At 44.4% G+C, this 14,804-nt stretch overlaps 1 protein-coding gene across 4 annotated transcripts in view; it reads left to right on the plus strand.

The window, feature by feature from the left end:
- The window catches only part of mri (BTB/POZ domain-containing protein mrityu), a 423,115-nt gene that overhangs the window by 355,448 nt on the left and 52,863 nt on the right, over positions 1 to 14,804 (plus strand). For all 4 annotated transcript variants that reach the window (XM_045744968.2, XM_045744969.2, XM_045744965.2 and 1 more), the window contains 3 exons: positions 765 to 891; positions 4,663 to 4,805; positions 5,923 to 6,140. In XM_045744968.2, coding sequence (XP_045600924.1) covers positions 765 to 891; positions 4,663 to 4,805; positions 5,923 to 6,140 — 488 coding nt within the window. The remainder of the gene's footprint in view (positions 1 to 764; positions 892 to 4,662; positions 4,806 to 5,922; positions 6,141 to 14,804) is intronic.

Genomic DNA, 14,804 nt, shown 5'->3' on the forward strand with positions numbered 1-14,804 from the left:
TGGTCCTTGGACCAGAGCTCTCTCTTTCTCTCTTGTAGTTGCCCCCTTCGGTTCAAGATTGTTTTTCCAAGGCTAATAATTTGTTAACCCCTTACACTATGGAGTTGTAACGGTTCTATTGTTACGTAAAGTATGGTGACAAATAAACACAGACACTAAGAAACTATATATATATTTGGTCGAATATACAGAAGTACACAGGTGATACTTTGGTGTGAGTTGAGCACACTGAGCGTCGGTACAGTATCTCGCAAGTGTCTGCTCTAGACCACACTTGAAAGTAGACTCTGGTTAATGTTTGCTATTCTGCTGCTTATATGCTCGGGCAACACCTCACCGTGTTGCCCGGGCAACGCCTCACCTCATTCATCTCCAAAGGTTGACAGGAATATTAACAATGCATTTGGAGCGAGTATATTATTGGGATAATCTACTCGCTACAGAGTTGTCACACGAAACAGGTGAGCAGTGCAAAGGGTATGCCTACCGTGATGACATACCAACCAGTCTACTTCTCAGTCAACCAGTCTGTTTCACTTGCCAACAAATTGGCTTCTCTTATCAATCAATCTGCTTCTATACCAACCAGTCTGCTTCCCAAATGTTGCCAGCTAACTAATCATACTTATCAGTCTTTTTGAGGTCTACTTTTCTATCAGCAAATCTATGCCAACCAGAAACTAGTTTAGTTATTCTTTCATTTGTATTATGTTAATGTTTAAATGCATCAGAATAAATATAATAACTATGTTGTGATTATTTAGTGTACGAAATCGTGGAGTGATGCAGCGAGGCTCCCTGGGTCATTCATCGTCTCATGAAGACTCCTCGCCCCATGCTTCACCTCACCCGTCACCCCTTCTCTACAGCTCCTCGCGTCCTGCACCTCAAGTAAGGCTTCCCTTTCTACAGTCCTCATGCACTCTTTCCTGTTCTTCTTACTCTAGTTAAGTTGCTCGTATCATTCCGAATACTGGAAGACTAGACTAAATTCAACGATGTGACTTATGAATAAAGATAGCATATACTTGACTCTTTGTACCTGCAGGATCAAGCTATATTTCTTTGATCCCTCCTTTCTAGCCTCTGGTTGTCTAATGCGATGACTCTCAAACAAATTTGTATCGTCTGCTTTTGAAATTATGAATAGGGTATGCTTTTAATGTGCTTGTTTAGTTCATTCCATTTTCCTACTATTACTTAAGAAAACTTTTTTAACATCTCTGTGGCTCAACAATTTCAAGAACTGAAGATGAGGGTAAATAAGTTGAAGATGAGGCCATTCGTTCCTCATGTTCTCCATCTAATATTATGCAGTGGCGTTTGCCTGGGCAAGCAGCTAACACTGCAAACCTTCACCTGGTAACACCATGTACACTACTGCCACTAGCCACAGGAGTAGTGAAACTATTATCAGATTCCACATCACTAAAGCCAGAAAATGAGTCATCTTCCACATATTGGTGGCCCAAAGAAACATCATGCTGCAGAATCCCACATGACCTGTCTCATGGTGGTGTGGAGTGAGGGTGAGGCAGCAGTGGTGGTGGTGTAGGCCTCACCCTTGAGGCAGGCAGTGTTGCTACCACTGTCTGTATCACTCTCATCTGTGCCCCTGGGCATAATCTTTATCAATGTTCGTGTTATCAAAGTCACTTTCCTCAGCTTCTGGAAATAATTCATTGTTAATTTTCTTATCGGTCAATGACTGGGTGGAGCGGTTTGATGAGCACGGTCGTGATCCAGGTGGTGATGTGCCAATCATGGTGGCCTGATTTTAATTGTGGCCTTCTCGTCATGGCGGCCTACACCAGATTTTTTCATGGATGGCGGCTGTTTATTATCGCTCTTGGTGAGCAGATATAGGTGATCCCATTAATGCACAAGACTTTTAAATCTTATGAGGTAAAGTACTTCAAAAAATATATACAGTATATACAATATGTGCTGTGCATGAAGTCATACCAAAATCGTATATGTACTTTATATACAATTATCACCGTTCAAGGGTTAATATTAAGAAATGGAAATGACCATTTGATTTCTAGCTTCCTGAAACTTGACACTTGTATTGAAACTGTGAGGCTTTTTATCACCACTCATCTCTGCTCACTCTGGAAGTATTGTCTTCCATATTTCTTAGTTTCCTATTGATCTTTTCCCCATATTCAGTTCGTCACTTATTTTATCCATTTGGAATAATCCATACTGATTTCCTTAGGTGCCCCCTACCCTCAGTGATTATCCTGTTCCTTTACTTGTGTGCTTTTGGCTCTTGTAGATGCCCTACTTTTTCCTGCTTTTTTCTTAGGGAACAACCAAGTGTACTGCTTAGAAAATGGCTTTTCTTGTAAATTACTTGAAAAAAATTTGTAATTTTCTTGGGGGAGCCCCTTGTGGCTCTTTGAAGCTACTTTACTGATGCAGTGCCAGATTACAAGGTGCCACCAGTTGTGGTGTTCTTATTGGCCTACCAGGTACCATGAGCCAGAACCTTGCCCCCTCAGAGAGGCAAAGCGGCACCAAAAAAATTTATGTAAATCTATTCATGTCTACTACCACCCAGGAAAGGCACCCAAAAATTTGACGAAACAAAACGAACCATTGCTTGGTTAAAAAAACAGACCACAGCCTCAAAATAGCCAAAAGATCTCCCACAAAAATGTAAACAAACTACTGAAAATTCGTGAAACTAGCACAAGCTAATTCATCCAACCTCCCCTCCCTTATTTGGGGAAGTAGGGAGGCAGACTAGGTCATACGGCTGCCAATTGTGTGCCCGGTTGGATGCCCCATATTTCTCCCTTTCATGTTTAGGGACTCGGATTTGGGAGTGTTGATTAACTCAACCACGGTTCCATCTGCATGTCCTCTTCCTTGCCCAGTGGGTGTGGTTCACCCTTCTCCTTCCCCTGCTTCCAGATCCAAAGCGGCTTGAGGATTTCAAAGTCAGGCCAGCGTTTAGCTTGGGATGTAGCTTGGGGAAAACCAGGGTTTGCTCCTTCCAACTTGGGCGTAGAGTCAGTTGAGACTTCTGGGTCTTTCTGGTTGACCCCCTCTCTTCCAAGGCCTCTTCCTTTGACTCTGGTTAGGCAGTGGGTGTGGACGATGACTGCTATTCTGTGGCTCCTGAGGCTTGGGAAGGGGAGTCAGAGTTTGGCCTAGGGTCCTGTTTAACCCTTATTGGGTTCTAGTGGCTTCTGTGTAAGGTAATTTGTTGCAGAGGGAGTGGTGATTTCCTATCCCGTCCTCCCTGTATGAGTTTGATTTTGGTGCAGCTTCCCCCATGGTTTGTTTCTTGGTACTTTTGGTTTCTTGTGTTTCATTCTTCTGGAGGTTTCCTAACTCTCGAGTTCCCCCAGCCTATTTCTTGTCGGCCTATTTCTGACACATTGTGTGTCCGTGGGGATTGCTCTTGCCTCCCACAATGATTTTGTCAAGTCAAGGTTGGTGTTGGTCGGGGTTGGTCTCCCTTTGAGCCATATGCTAGGTCACATACACTTCCTCAACTGATCAACTCCATTCTCACTCTGTTCGAAAAGCTGGCTTGCAGGGTTTGCATTGGCCCTATCATGGTTTGCCCCTTTGACGGGCAGTTGGGGGGAGACTCGCTTTCTTTGCCAAAGTTGGGGAGAGGTTTGCTCAGTTTGCCAACGAATCGTGAGACCTCGCTTGGTCCCACAACTTGAGGACTTTTCAGGTCATTTCTTGCAACCTGCAGTGGTATTGGCTGGTTCTGCCTCCCTTCGGGGTGTTTGGCCTTTTGGGACAGGCCTCCTCTCCTCTCCTTCACCGAATCATCTCGGGGTGAGTGGCTTCGCGCGTGGTCATTTCAACCATGACCAAAGTTTCTACCAGTTTCACAAATTTTTTATCATTCATTTACATTGTTGGGGAAGTTTTATTTGCTGTTTTGAGGCTGCGATCTTGTTTCTAACCAAGCAGTAGTCTGTTTTATTTTGCTCACTTTCTGGGTGCCTACCCTTGGTGGTGACAAACATGAATTAATTTACATAATTTTTTTTAGTGCCACTTGCTCCCTGTGCTTCATAAAACCAAAGGAGGCCAGGTTTTTGCTCATGGTTCCTGGTAAGCCAATAAGAACTCCACGGCTGATGGCACTGTGTTGTCTGGCACTATATCAGTATACTAGTAGCTTCAGGGAGCCACTGGGTCTCACCTAGAAATTAGCATTTCATTACATTCAATGTTTTTTTTCTTTGTTTGCTTTAATGTGTACTGTACAGAGAGATGAGAGGGACATTTTTGTTTTTAAGGATACAGTTCAGTGTGTGTGTATGTATATGTGTGTGTGTGTGTGTGTGTGTGTGTGTGTGTGTGTGTGTGTGTGTGTGTGTGTGTGTGTGTGTGTGTGTGTGTGTGTGTGTATATGTATATGTATATGTATATGTATATGTATATATGTATGTGTGTGTGTGTGTGTATGTATGTATGTATGTATGTATGTATGTATGTATGTATGTATGTATGTATGTATGTATGTATGTATGTATATATATATATATATATATATATATATATATATATATATATATATATATATATATATATATATATATATATATATATAAATAAATAAATAATATCAATCTATCTATCTTTGAGTATAATCAAAATCTACATATATTTATATTTGTGCAGGCAAACACACACCAGTGCCAACATATTAAGGAAACTGGTCCACCTCCGTCCAGTGATGATCGCATCACATTGGTGGTGGAAGGCACACGCTTCATTGTTGACCCTGCCATATTCACAGCCCACCCTAACACCATGCTTGGAAGGTTTGGCATTGTCCTTAATGTATATGTGTAGTACTGTTTTAAGTTTTTTTCTTGGTAGATATCTTAGGGTTAAAATTAAAATATTTTATGTGAATGAAAATTAATCATGTTTTGATTCTAAGCTTGCTAGATTAAAAAATAATTAAGGTAGAGTTTCATAGCACTGTCAAGAAATGCATTTTTTCCCAGGGGGAGTTCCTTGATCCATCTCGGCAAGCCATCTTGCCGAGATGGCTTCCCACTTCTGGGTCACATCAGTCATAGGAGCCTCTTTTAACTTACCAAAGATCAGAACCAGAACCTGGTCCCTTCATGGAGACACAAAAAATTTGGAAAGGAGGCATCGCTGTACTGGTGTAGAAACATCTGAAGATGAGGTAACTAATACAGTACTTGACATCCCATGAGAAGTTGACATAACGGTACTGCGGGTTTGTAATCAGGATGATGAACTGATAATTATCTGTGTGCCTACAGCAAGCAACAGGACAGAGAAGGAGCTGGATGGCAAATGAGAGAGCCTCATAATGGTCATGAGAAATTATAATAAGAGCAGATAGAGATAAATAATTATTGTCATGGAGAAAAATTTGGACTGGCAGATTTGTAAACCTCATCCTGGAGACATTCATGTATCAAGCCATTCAGCAGACCACAAAAATAAGGGAATGGGATGTTCCATCAATGCTGGATTCGATATTCACCTGGAGTGAGATATTTGACATTCAATACTTTCCTTTCCTTTGGAAAGAGCATCCCTTTGGGAATAAAATATGGAATGACATAATCTTGAAGAGAATTGGGAAATTCTGGCTCATGGTTCCTGGTAGGCCAAAAAGAACTGTGCGACTGATGGCATCTAGTAGTTATTTTGTGGCTCTTTGAAGCCACTATATCATCATAGTGGCTTCAAAGAGCCTCCAAGACTCAACCAGAAAAGGGCATTTCATTATATTCAATGCTGGTTTTTTTGTCACTGTAAAGTCATAGATTTTATTGCCTTTATTTGACAGTAAACAATTACAATAATTGGACACCGTTACTCCCAATTAAAAATTTGTTTAAGATTTATGAAAGGATAGATATTTTAATTTTAAACTTTTTTTTAATATTTAAGGATGTTTTCATCGGGCCTGGAGTTCACACACCCTAATGAAAGAGGTGAATTTGAGGTAGCAGAAGGCTTTTCATCAGCTGTATTCCGTGCTGTCCTGGATTATTACAAGAGTGGAACAGTTCGCTGCCCTCCCTCTGTTAGTGTACAAGAACTCCGTGAGGCCTGTGACTACCTACTTATTCCATTTGATGCCAACACTATTAAATGCCAGAATTTACGTAAGTTTTAAACTGTTACAATAAAGTAAGGTCTCTTCTGTGCATTACATATGAATTTAAGAGTTAATTTTAAAGTGTAATCTACTTTCTCTTGGTTCGTTTTATACATCTGCATGCTTTATTTAATCTTGAATTTGTTTGTCCTCTCTGAACTTTTTTTTCTGGGGGGAGCCCCTTTGCCTCTGTATGGAGTTCTGTGGGCCTACCGGGGGCCACGAGCCTTAACCTCAGTGAGGCATGGGGAGCAATGGCCTGTAGAAACCCCCCGTGTGGTTGAAAGCATTCTATGTCTGCCATTGACCGGGTCAGGCACCTAGAAAGGTAAGCATCCCAAAACAAACCCCTGCTCAGGTGAAAATTGATACCAAAAGCCGAACAAGTGGATGGAACTCCCAAAAAGAAATGAGCATGACATCTCACGTTGCCGCGCCGCTGTCTGCGCAGCTCCCCCCCTCCCTGGGAGGGGGAAGGGAGAGCCCCAGACCCCCATCTGGCCATCCAACCTTCAGTTCTGAGGCTGATGCTATGGGCATCAGTCGTGTGCTCTGGCTCCAGTGGTTGTTTCAGCACTGTACCTAGAGTGTGGTTACTGTCTCCTAGGTGGTGTGTGAGCCGGGAGCGATTCCTCAGTACTCGGGCTGCATGCACTTTTCAGGGTTTCCTTCCCTAGGTGCCCTGTCAGTACTGCCCTTGGGGCTTGGGGTTACCTTCCCCAACTTTCTTGGGTTCTGCCTCTGCTAGGCTGTTTACTGCTTGGTTTTCGGCTGCCCTTTGCGTGCTTGGGTGTCTCCTTAGCATGCAAAGGGAGACTCCTCTTGTTCGCTTTAGGGTGAAGGGCAGTTTTGCGCTGGTAGGGGCACAGGGTACTGCGCAGCTTTTTTTCACCTATCATAGCAGCCGGCTCTGTTCCGCTTGGGTTCGCTGTCCTTTTGCGGGGTTTTCTTTTTCTTTTTGTTTGTCTGCCTGGTGCCTTGGTTCTTGCCCCCTGTGTCCTGAGTACTCTTCCTTCTTCCAGTGATTCCTCCCTCTGCTAGGTCCCCGTGAGTGTACAAGTCCCGGGGGTTCAGTTCTTAGAAGTTTGTTTGGTAGACTTAGGCACCGGTTAGCAGTACCCTGCCTGGGTTACCTGAGAGTGAGTCCTTAAATGCTCAGGACCCTGGGAAACCCCTAGGGGGCGTGTGGATTCGATGGATGTATCCATGCAGTCCCCCCTCACTTTGTGCAAGTTAGAGGGTTGCTCTGTCCCCTTGTCTCAGGGTGATTCTCACTGTCTTTGCCTCCGTCTGCTGCTTGCGGGGTCAGTGGCACCTTCGGCTCGGAGTCCTACGAGTTTTGTTACTTGTTTGTGACTCAATTTCCCAGTCTTATGCAGACTATGCGGGTACAGGCAGCACGGGCGTTGCACATTGCATGTCGCTGTGGAAATATACTAGGTTGTTTGCTCCCTGGAAGCCCCGAGGCTACCCCGTTTTCATTGGTTTGATGGGGCTTGGGGGTGTTGGTTGCTTCGGTTTTGTTTCTTTCCGCATCCCCTTGTTTTTTTCCCCGTTATGTTCACCTCTTCCTCCCTACATCCGGATCCTTATCGTCTGTAGGTTTGAAGTCTCAAGACCACCCTCAGGTGGTCTTGAGACTTGGGCGGTCTCGGGGACTTTCCCTTCCGGGGTAGCGATGGGGGCATTCGAGCCTGTTCCTCCAGCCGTGTTGTATGAGTCTGCCAGTGGGCTCCTTTCCTTAGTACTTGGCCGGGTGCCCCGGCTTTTCTTGTGTGGTTGGGGCTTTGGAAATTTCAAGATGCTAGTGCTCTCTAGAGTGGAATACTGCTGGAATACAATGGCAGCCCCTTTCAAAGCTGGAGAAATTGCTGACCTGGAGAGCGTGCAGAGATCCTTTACTACTAGAATCCACTCAGTAAAACATCTAAACTATTGGGACCAACTAAAAAGCCTAAACCTGTACTCTCTTGAGTGCAGGCGGGAGAGATACATAATAATTTACACATGGAAAATAGTAGAGGGGCTCATCCCAAACCTGCACACAGAAATAGCAGCATAGAGTGGTAGACGGTTGGAACAAGTTAAGTGAGAAGGTGGTGGAGGCCAAGACCGTCAGTAGTTTCAAAGCGTTATATGACAAAGAGTGCTGGGAAGACGGGACACCACGAGCGTAGCTCTCATCCTGTAACTACACTTAGGTAATTACATGAGACCAAAAGGTATGGCAGGATGTGCAGAATACCCCCGTTGAAGAGCAGAGGTGTAACAGGTACTCTGAGAGAGAACTCTATCAACATCAGAGGCCCGAGACTGTTCAACACGCTTCCGCTACACATAAGGGACATAACTGGCCGACCCCTCACAGTGTTCAAGAGAGAACTTGACAAACATCTCCAAAGGATACCTGATCAACTAGGCTGTGACTCATACGTCAGGCTGTGAGCAGCCGCGTCCAACAGCCTGGTTGACCAGTCCAGCAACGAGGGAGCCTGGTCGACGACCGGGCCGTGGGGTCACTGAGCCCCATAATCGCCTCAAGGTAACCTCAAGGTTGGGGGGACAGCTCGGCCCCAAGACCTACCTTGTGGGTTCCCAAGGCTGGTGAAGGGCTGACTTGGGGGAAGGGGCCTCTGCCTACATTAGACCCCGCCTGGGTTTTTCTACCCGCTGGGCAGGGCTTGAGGTTACGGGGAGTGGGTTTCCCCCCCCCCCCCCCTCTCCGTACGTGTTTTTGGGTGTCAGCCCCTCCCTGGGTTCGGTTCCTTGTCCCTTGGATCCGTCAGTTCCGTCCTGTCGATGGGTACGTTTCTCCACCCTTCTTCTTGGGACGGACCTTCACCGTCATGTTCCCCTCTTCTTGGTTTCTGCATGACTTTTGGTCTCGGGTGGGACTAAGCCTTATGTGCCTTCGTGCTTTACGCTTGCTTCGTCCTGTATTATTGGAATGTCTGTCGTCTTCCGGTGAGGCTTCCCTCCGGTCCTTTCTAGGGCTTGTTGGTCCTCCTCCGTGCTTTTTCTCGGTTTTCAGTCTTGTTTCCTTCTTTCGTGATTGTATCTTCTCTCCGTGCTCTGTCTTGGCACTGCTCGTTTTTTTGTTTTTTTTCTCAATTTTCTAGGTAGCACCTTCCCGCTGAGCGGGTTGTGTGGTTCGGCCCTCCTGTCCTGTCCAGATTGGGCTACTTGTAGCCCACATGACGGGCTATGCTATGTATGTTTCGCTACTTTCTCCTCTTTTCGGCTACTGTTAAATGCTGATCTATGTTCTCTGAACAGGGAGTGAATCGTTAACAAGCATATTTTGTCTAGTTTTATAGTCATATTCGTGATTTTTAATTCTTCAGCTTGTGCCTTCTGGCAGCCCAAATCTAGCATCCCTGGGGCTGCACGTGCTCCGTGGTAGTTTTTGATATGGGCGGTGTGCATGTGTGCTGGTGTTCTGCATCCTTTTTTTTTTTTTTTTTTGGGTGCTTCGCCTCTCGCTCCTCTCTATTCTCCAGTCCGTTGCCCTATAGCTACTGGGGGTGTTCTGGATTGCCGCTATGGGAAGACGCCAGGTTTTCCCTACGTATGGGTGTGGGATGCCTCCTTCGCCTCTACCCTCCTCGTCTCCTGCATGTGCAGCTTTGCCTTCTTCCACTGGCAGTGCTCCCGGCATCTTCTTGGCTACGTGGTGTCCTGACACGTTCATGCCTACATTCTACAGGCGAGTTTCTGCGGTCTGGCGTCTCTTTCAACCAGGTGTTGGTTTGTGATTTTGGATACAAATATAAGCACATCGGACCACAGGTGACTCCAGCAGGCCTATTGGGCCCTATTTATACCCATCCAGTCCCACTCTTATGCATGTCCAACCCATGCTTGAGTCCAGCAGGGGCCCCACCTTCACCAGGTTACGAGGTACAATGGTGGGGTGTATGTTATGGGGTAAATGTTCTTGTGTCAGGATGTTATCAGGTGCCGTTTTGCTGCAGTTTTCTTACAGTGGATGCATGTTGGGGATTGGTTGTGGTGTTTTGTTTGGCCCTTCCGTGCTTCTTCCTGGGGCCTTCCTTGTTCATATTGGGTTAATTGTTGGAAGGGGGATCACTGCCCCATTTACGTGGTCTTATCTGGGTCACTCATTCTTTGCCCGTCTTGCAGTGCCTGGCTTGGCTCTTCCATATACAGTGGGGCCTCGATTTACGATGGTAATCTGTTCCCCAGAGACGTATCGTAAGTCGAAATATCGTAAGTCGAAGCAATTTTTCCCATAAGAAATAAAGGGAATTGAATTAATCCGTTCCCCACCCTCCAAAATATTGACTTACAAATACATTTTATACTGAATACAAGTTTTTCTCTAACTACAATACAGTACATATGTTTATCTTACCTTTTTGGAAGACTCTTGATGGTGTATGGAAGATGGTGATGAGGAGGAGAAGTGTTACTGTTTGGAAGGGGAGTCTCCTTCCATTATCACATCAGGCAGTGAGGTTTTCTCTGAGGTACTCTCTCTCCTATGTTTTGCCTGCATACCACAAGGATTTGGTTGTGGCTCACTGCTTGTTTGTCTCACTAAGAATTTGTCTAGAGACACTTGTTTTTCCCTTTGTTTTAACATTTGTCTGTAGTGATGCATCACAGTGTGATTGAAAAGGTTAAGGCAACGGCCTACTGCAGCTTGATTTGGGTGATTCGATTCAGCAAAAGTTTGCAGTTCTTCCCATGCTGCACACATTTTCTTAATTTTTTGGGAAGGGACATTCTGTACTGCCTCCTCCTCCCCTAAAGAAATTTCCTCAGCTACCTCTTGTTGCTGCTCCATGTGAAGGGCTTGGAGTTCTTCGGTGGTCAGTTCTTTGCTGTGTTCCTCCACCAACTCCTCAATATCAGCACCATCCAACTCCAAGCCAAATTGCTGGCCCAGAGAAACAATTTCCTCAACAAGAGGCACTTCAGGTTCAGGCTCAAACCCCTCAAAGTCTTGTTCTGCAACACATTCAGGCCACAATTTTCTCCAGCCAGAGATCATGGTTCTTACAGTCACTTCTTGCCAGGCGTTGTCTACGAGTTTTAAAGCACTATAAATGTTAAAATAATTTTTCCAGAACTCTTTGAGAGTGAGGTTTGTGGCCTCCGTCACTTCGACACATCTCCGAAAAAGTGCTCTTTCATAAAGTTTCTTAAAATTGGCAATGATTTTCTGGTCCATAGGCTGAAGTAGAGGAGTGGTGTTGGGAGGAAGGCACTTTACTGTAACAAAACTAAATTCCTCCATCAATGAATCCTCCAAGCCTGGAGGATGGGCAGGAGCATTGTCGAGGAGAAGCAGGGCCTTGAGTGGCAAACTGTTCTCCTGCAGATATTTCTTGATGGCAGGGTGCACCACCTCATTTACCCACTCGATAAAAAATTGCCTAGTCACCCATGCCTTAGCATTAGCCTTCCACATCATTTGCTTTATTTGAATTTTAATTGAATTCTATTTATAAGAATTGCTTTACTTTGCAATAATTTCCACTGTAGTTGTTAATACACCTAAATGAATGAATTCAGTAAGCAATAATATGCTATGTAAATAATCAACTAAATAAACGATTATTCTTAGTAAGGGAACGTAATTAACTAAACTCTGTTTAGATGCAACTAAATGTGGAGAGATTCATGTTTTAGCCTGTGGCTACCTCCCGGCGTCATTGAGACTGGGGGAAGAATTTGGCAAATATTGCGTCGCAATAGAAACATTAATTGAATTAGTTCTACATATTAGTAGTGTTAGTAATTACTATGGTTAATACAATCATGATGTATTGTAATACAAGAAATGATGTATTAGTGTTGGAAATTTCCAACACCAGGGACAATGGGTTTCGTCCTCCTGTCGGACCCACAGCACGGTGCGAGAGTTTGCAGCAGTGTAAACGTCGCTTTGGAGGGTTTGAGTCACTGGCGGATCGACTATCAGACTCCATTCGGACTGCTCCTTGGTGGTTCATTACCTGAACCGAGGGGGTTCGAAGGGGTCCTTGGCTCTTTGGGGCTGGTGGCTTCGGGTGACTCGTCTGCTGAGTTCTCGGGGTTTGGCTCTCCTGGCCGTTCACGTTCGGGGCGTGTCCAACCTCCTGGCGGATGGCTGTCTCGGTTCATTCCCCTGTACTTGGAATGGACGGTCGACACCAACTCATTCAGTTGGCTCTGCCGGACATACGGGCTCCCGGAGGTGGACCTCTTCACGTCGGCGTGGTCGAAGTGTCTCCCGGTATATGTGGCACCCTTACCCGACTGTGAGGCCATTGGGGTCGATGCTTTTCGGCAGGACTGGTTGAGGTATGGTTATCTGTACCTCTTTCCCCCGATTCCGCTGTTACTCCAGGTCCTAGCTTGCTTGAAGACTTACGAGTGAAGAGTAGTCTTCTTGGCTCCTTGGTGGCCAGGCCAGCCTTGGTTTCAGGCACTGCTTGCTCGGTGTCCGAACCCATGGATTTTCCCACGGCTCCACCTCTTTCACATGATCGGTCTGGTCTGTTGGGAAGAAAGCTTACTCTTTATTAATTGATTGATATTTAATTAATAGATTAATTTAAATTAATCGAAGGACCACCCTATTTTTACTGAAAAGGGAAACAGATAAAGTTAAATGATAAGGACTGAAATACCAGTGCCTATGGATAAGGAAACTATTAAAGGTTATTCTTTAAACTTCAATGGACTGTATGATATATGGAAAATAAAAACGGAAAATAAACTTTCCGTCGTTCACAAAATGGGGGGTTAATACCAGAAGTAATCTACTCCCAGTACGCTTCATCGAGGCTGGTTCTTCCTCGAATAAAATTAGTAATTCCTACTAAATTATATGTTAATAAACATTAGATAAATTGATTAATGGTAAGAAGATTATATGTTGATTAAACAAGAAATTATTCTCATTTGGCTTTAATGAGGCTATCAATTTACGTTAGATATCTCAAATCATATAAACTAAATATCCTTGACTGATAATCGATTATAGATTTCACTCAATGAAAGAAAATAATTAAAAGGGTTCATCTGCTTAGCTGTAATAGTGAACGGAGAGGTAGAGGTGCGGTGGCGTCGTCTGCTACTGGCTGCAACACGTGAGCTCGAGCCTGGCATGGGAACATGAGAGGACCACGACCGCTTTCAACACAAGCTGAAATTTCAACTAAATATACCAATTGGTTTACACCTACTATCTAGTATCTTCACTATGCCATAGAAGGAATAAAATTAATTCCTTATGGACGTACTTATTGTTTGGGGAGGTCGGGTGGCGTAACGATGGACAGTGCACAATAAAATTTATAAGGAGTACTCAATATAAACAATACTAGGGCACTTAACCTACTGGTTGTCCACCAAAGCAATCCTAGATTGCTACTGGAGCAATTGCACGCTCCTAGGCCGATTAACTGCAAGGGCCTAACGTAGAATTGATGGAAATTCGACTCTCCCGGGACGCACGATGTGATTGTTGGTGTCGCTAGCTCGTGTACTTAATGGTGAATGATTACGTCCTCATGGCGAAGTAGCCAAATGGCGAATGGCGACTCTCCGCCTCTCTCCCTCAGCACGTCTCACGCATTCACAACAGAATTCAATAATCACGGATAATTCTTTTCCGTGTAATTACTGATGTAATGCGTTAATGAGAACAGGGTTGCAATTGTAGGGAATTAAATAATATCATATTCTCGTTAAATGGTGTTAATCGAGAAATGGAGAGAAATTTGATTTCCTCCATAGCATTCGTATGTAACAGATAAAACTGTTACTTGATGATAATCTCAGTTAATAACTCTCGGTTTTTGGATTATTAGGAGTTATATTATTCGTAGTTAATTATTGTACGGAATACTGATAAATTAGAGAACCACATTCAATTCTCGAACATATTGGTATTAAATATGTTTAGATAGACATTATCTGACGCAATTCTGCCTCTCGATGTCGTGAGAATGTTAGCAATATGCTCAGATAAAGAAATATTAATTTATGTTAGCACTACAGTTAGTAGAATTAATAATTACTGTACTTGGTATACAATAATGTAGTATTATAATACAATGGTAGTGTGTCAGTGTTGGAAATTTCCAACATGGTCCATTACGGAGCTGGTTCAATCTTCTCCTCGAGTCTTCGCGACTGGTATTTTTGACTTGGGTCGATCACCATCTGTATGGTGATCAGGTTGCTTCGTTAATGGTATCTCACCTGCTTGCTTCATCTCGGCTGCAGTATGAAGTTTTCTGGCTGTCCTTCCATTTCTTTTTCTCTCTTCGTTGGTATACTTCACGTTCTGTTAATGTGGTCTTGCCCTTTCTCACGTGGCTGTTTCAGGATCGTCATCTTATGCCAAATACTTTCGCCTCATATCGTGTGGCACTGGCAGAGCAGCTGCAGCTTGCTTTCGGCATCGATGTTACTTCTGTGCCGTTTCGCAAGCTGTCTTGGGCGTTGTTTCACCTACGGCCTGCTCAAGCGCCGCCTGAGCCGTCTTGGTCATTCAGATTGTCTCTCCAAGGCTCTCTTTTCCTGTTGGCATTGGCCTCCGGGGGGTCAGGTCGGGGAAGCTTCGTGCTCCCCTCTGGCATAGGGGGTTTCTGCTCTTTTGGCTCTGGTGATAGGTTTGTTTGCAGCCGTCTCCTTCTTTTCTGGTGAACAA

The sequence above is a fragment of the Procambarus clarkii genome, chromosome 8, assembly GCF_040958095.1.
Source record: "Procambarus clarkii isolate CNS0578487 chromosome 8, FALCON_Pclarkii_2.0, whole genome shotgun sequence".
In the NCBI taxonomy this organism is placed as follows: domain Eukaryota; kingdom Metazoa; phylum Arthropoda; class Malacostraca; order Decapoda; family Cambaridae; genus Procambarus; species Procambarus clarkii.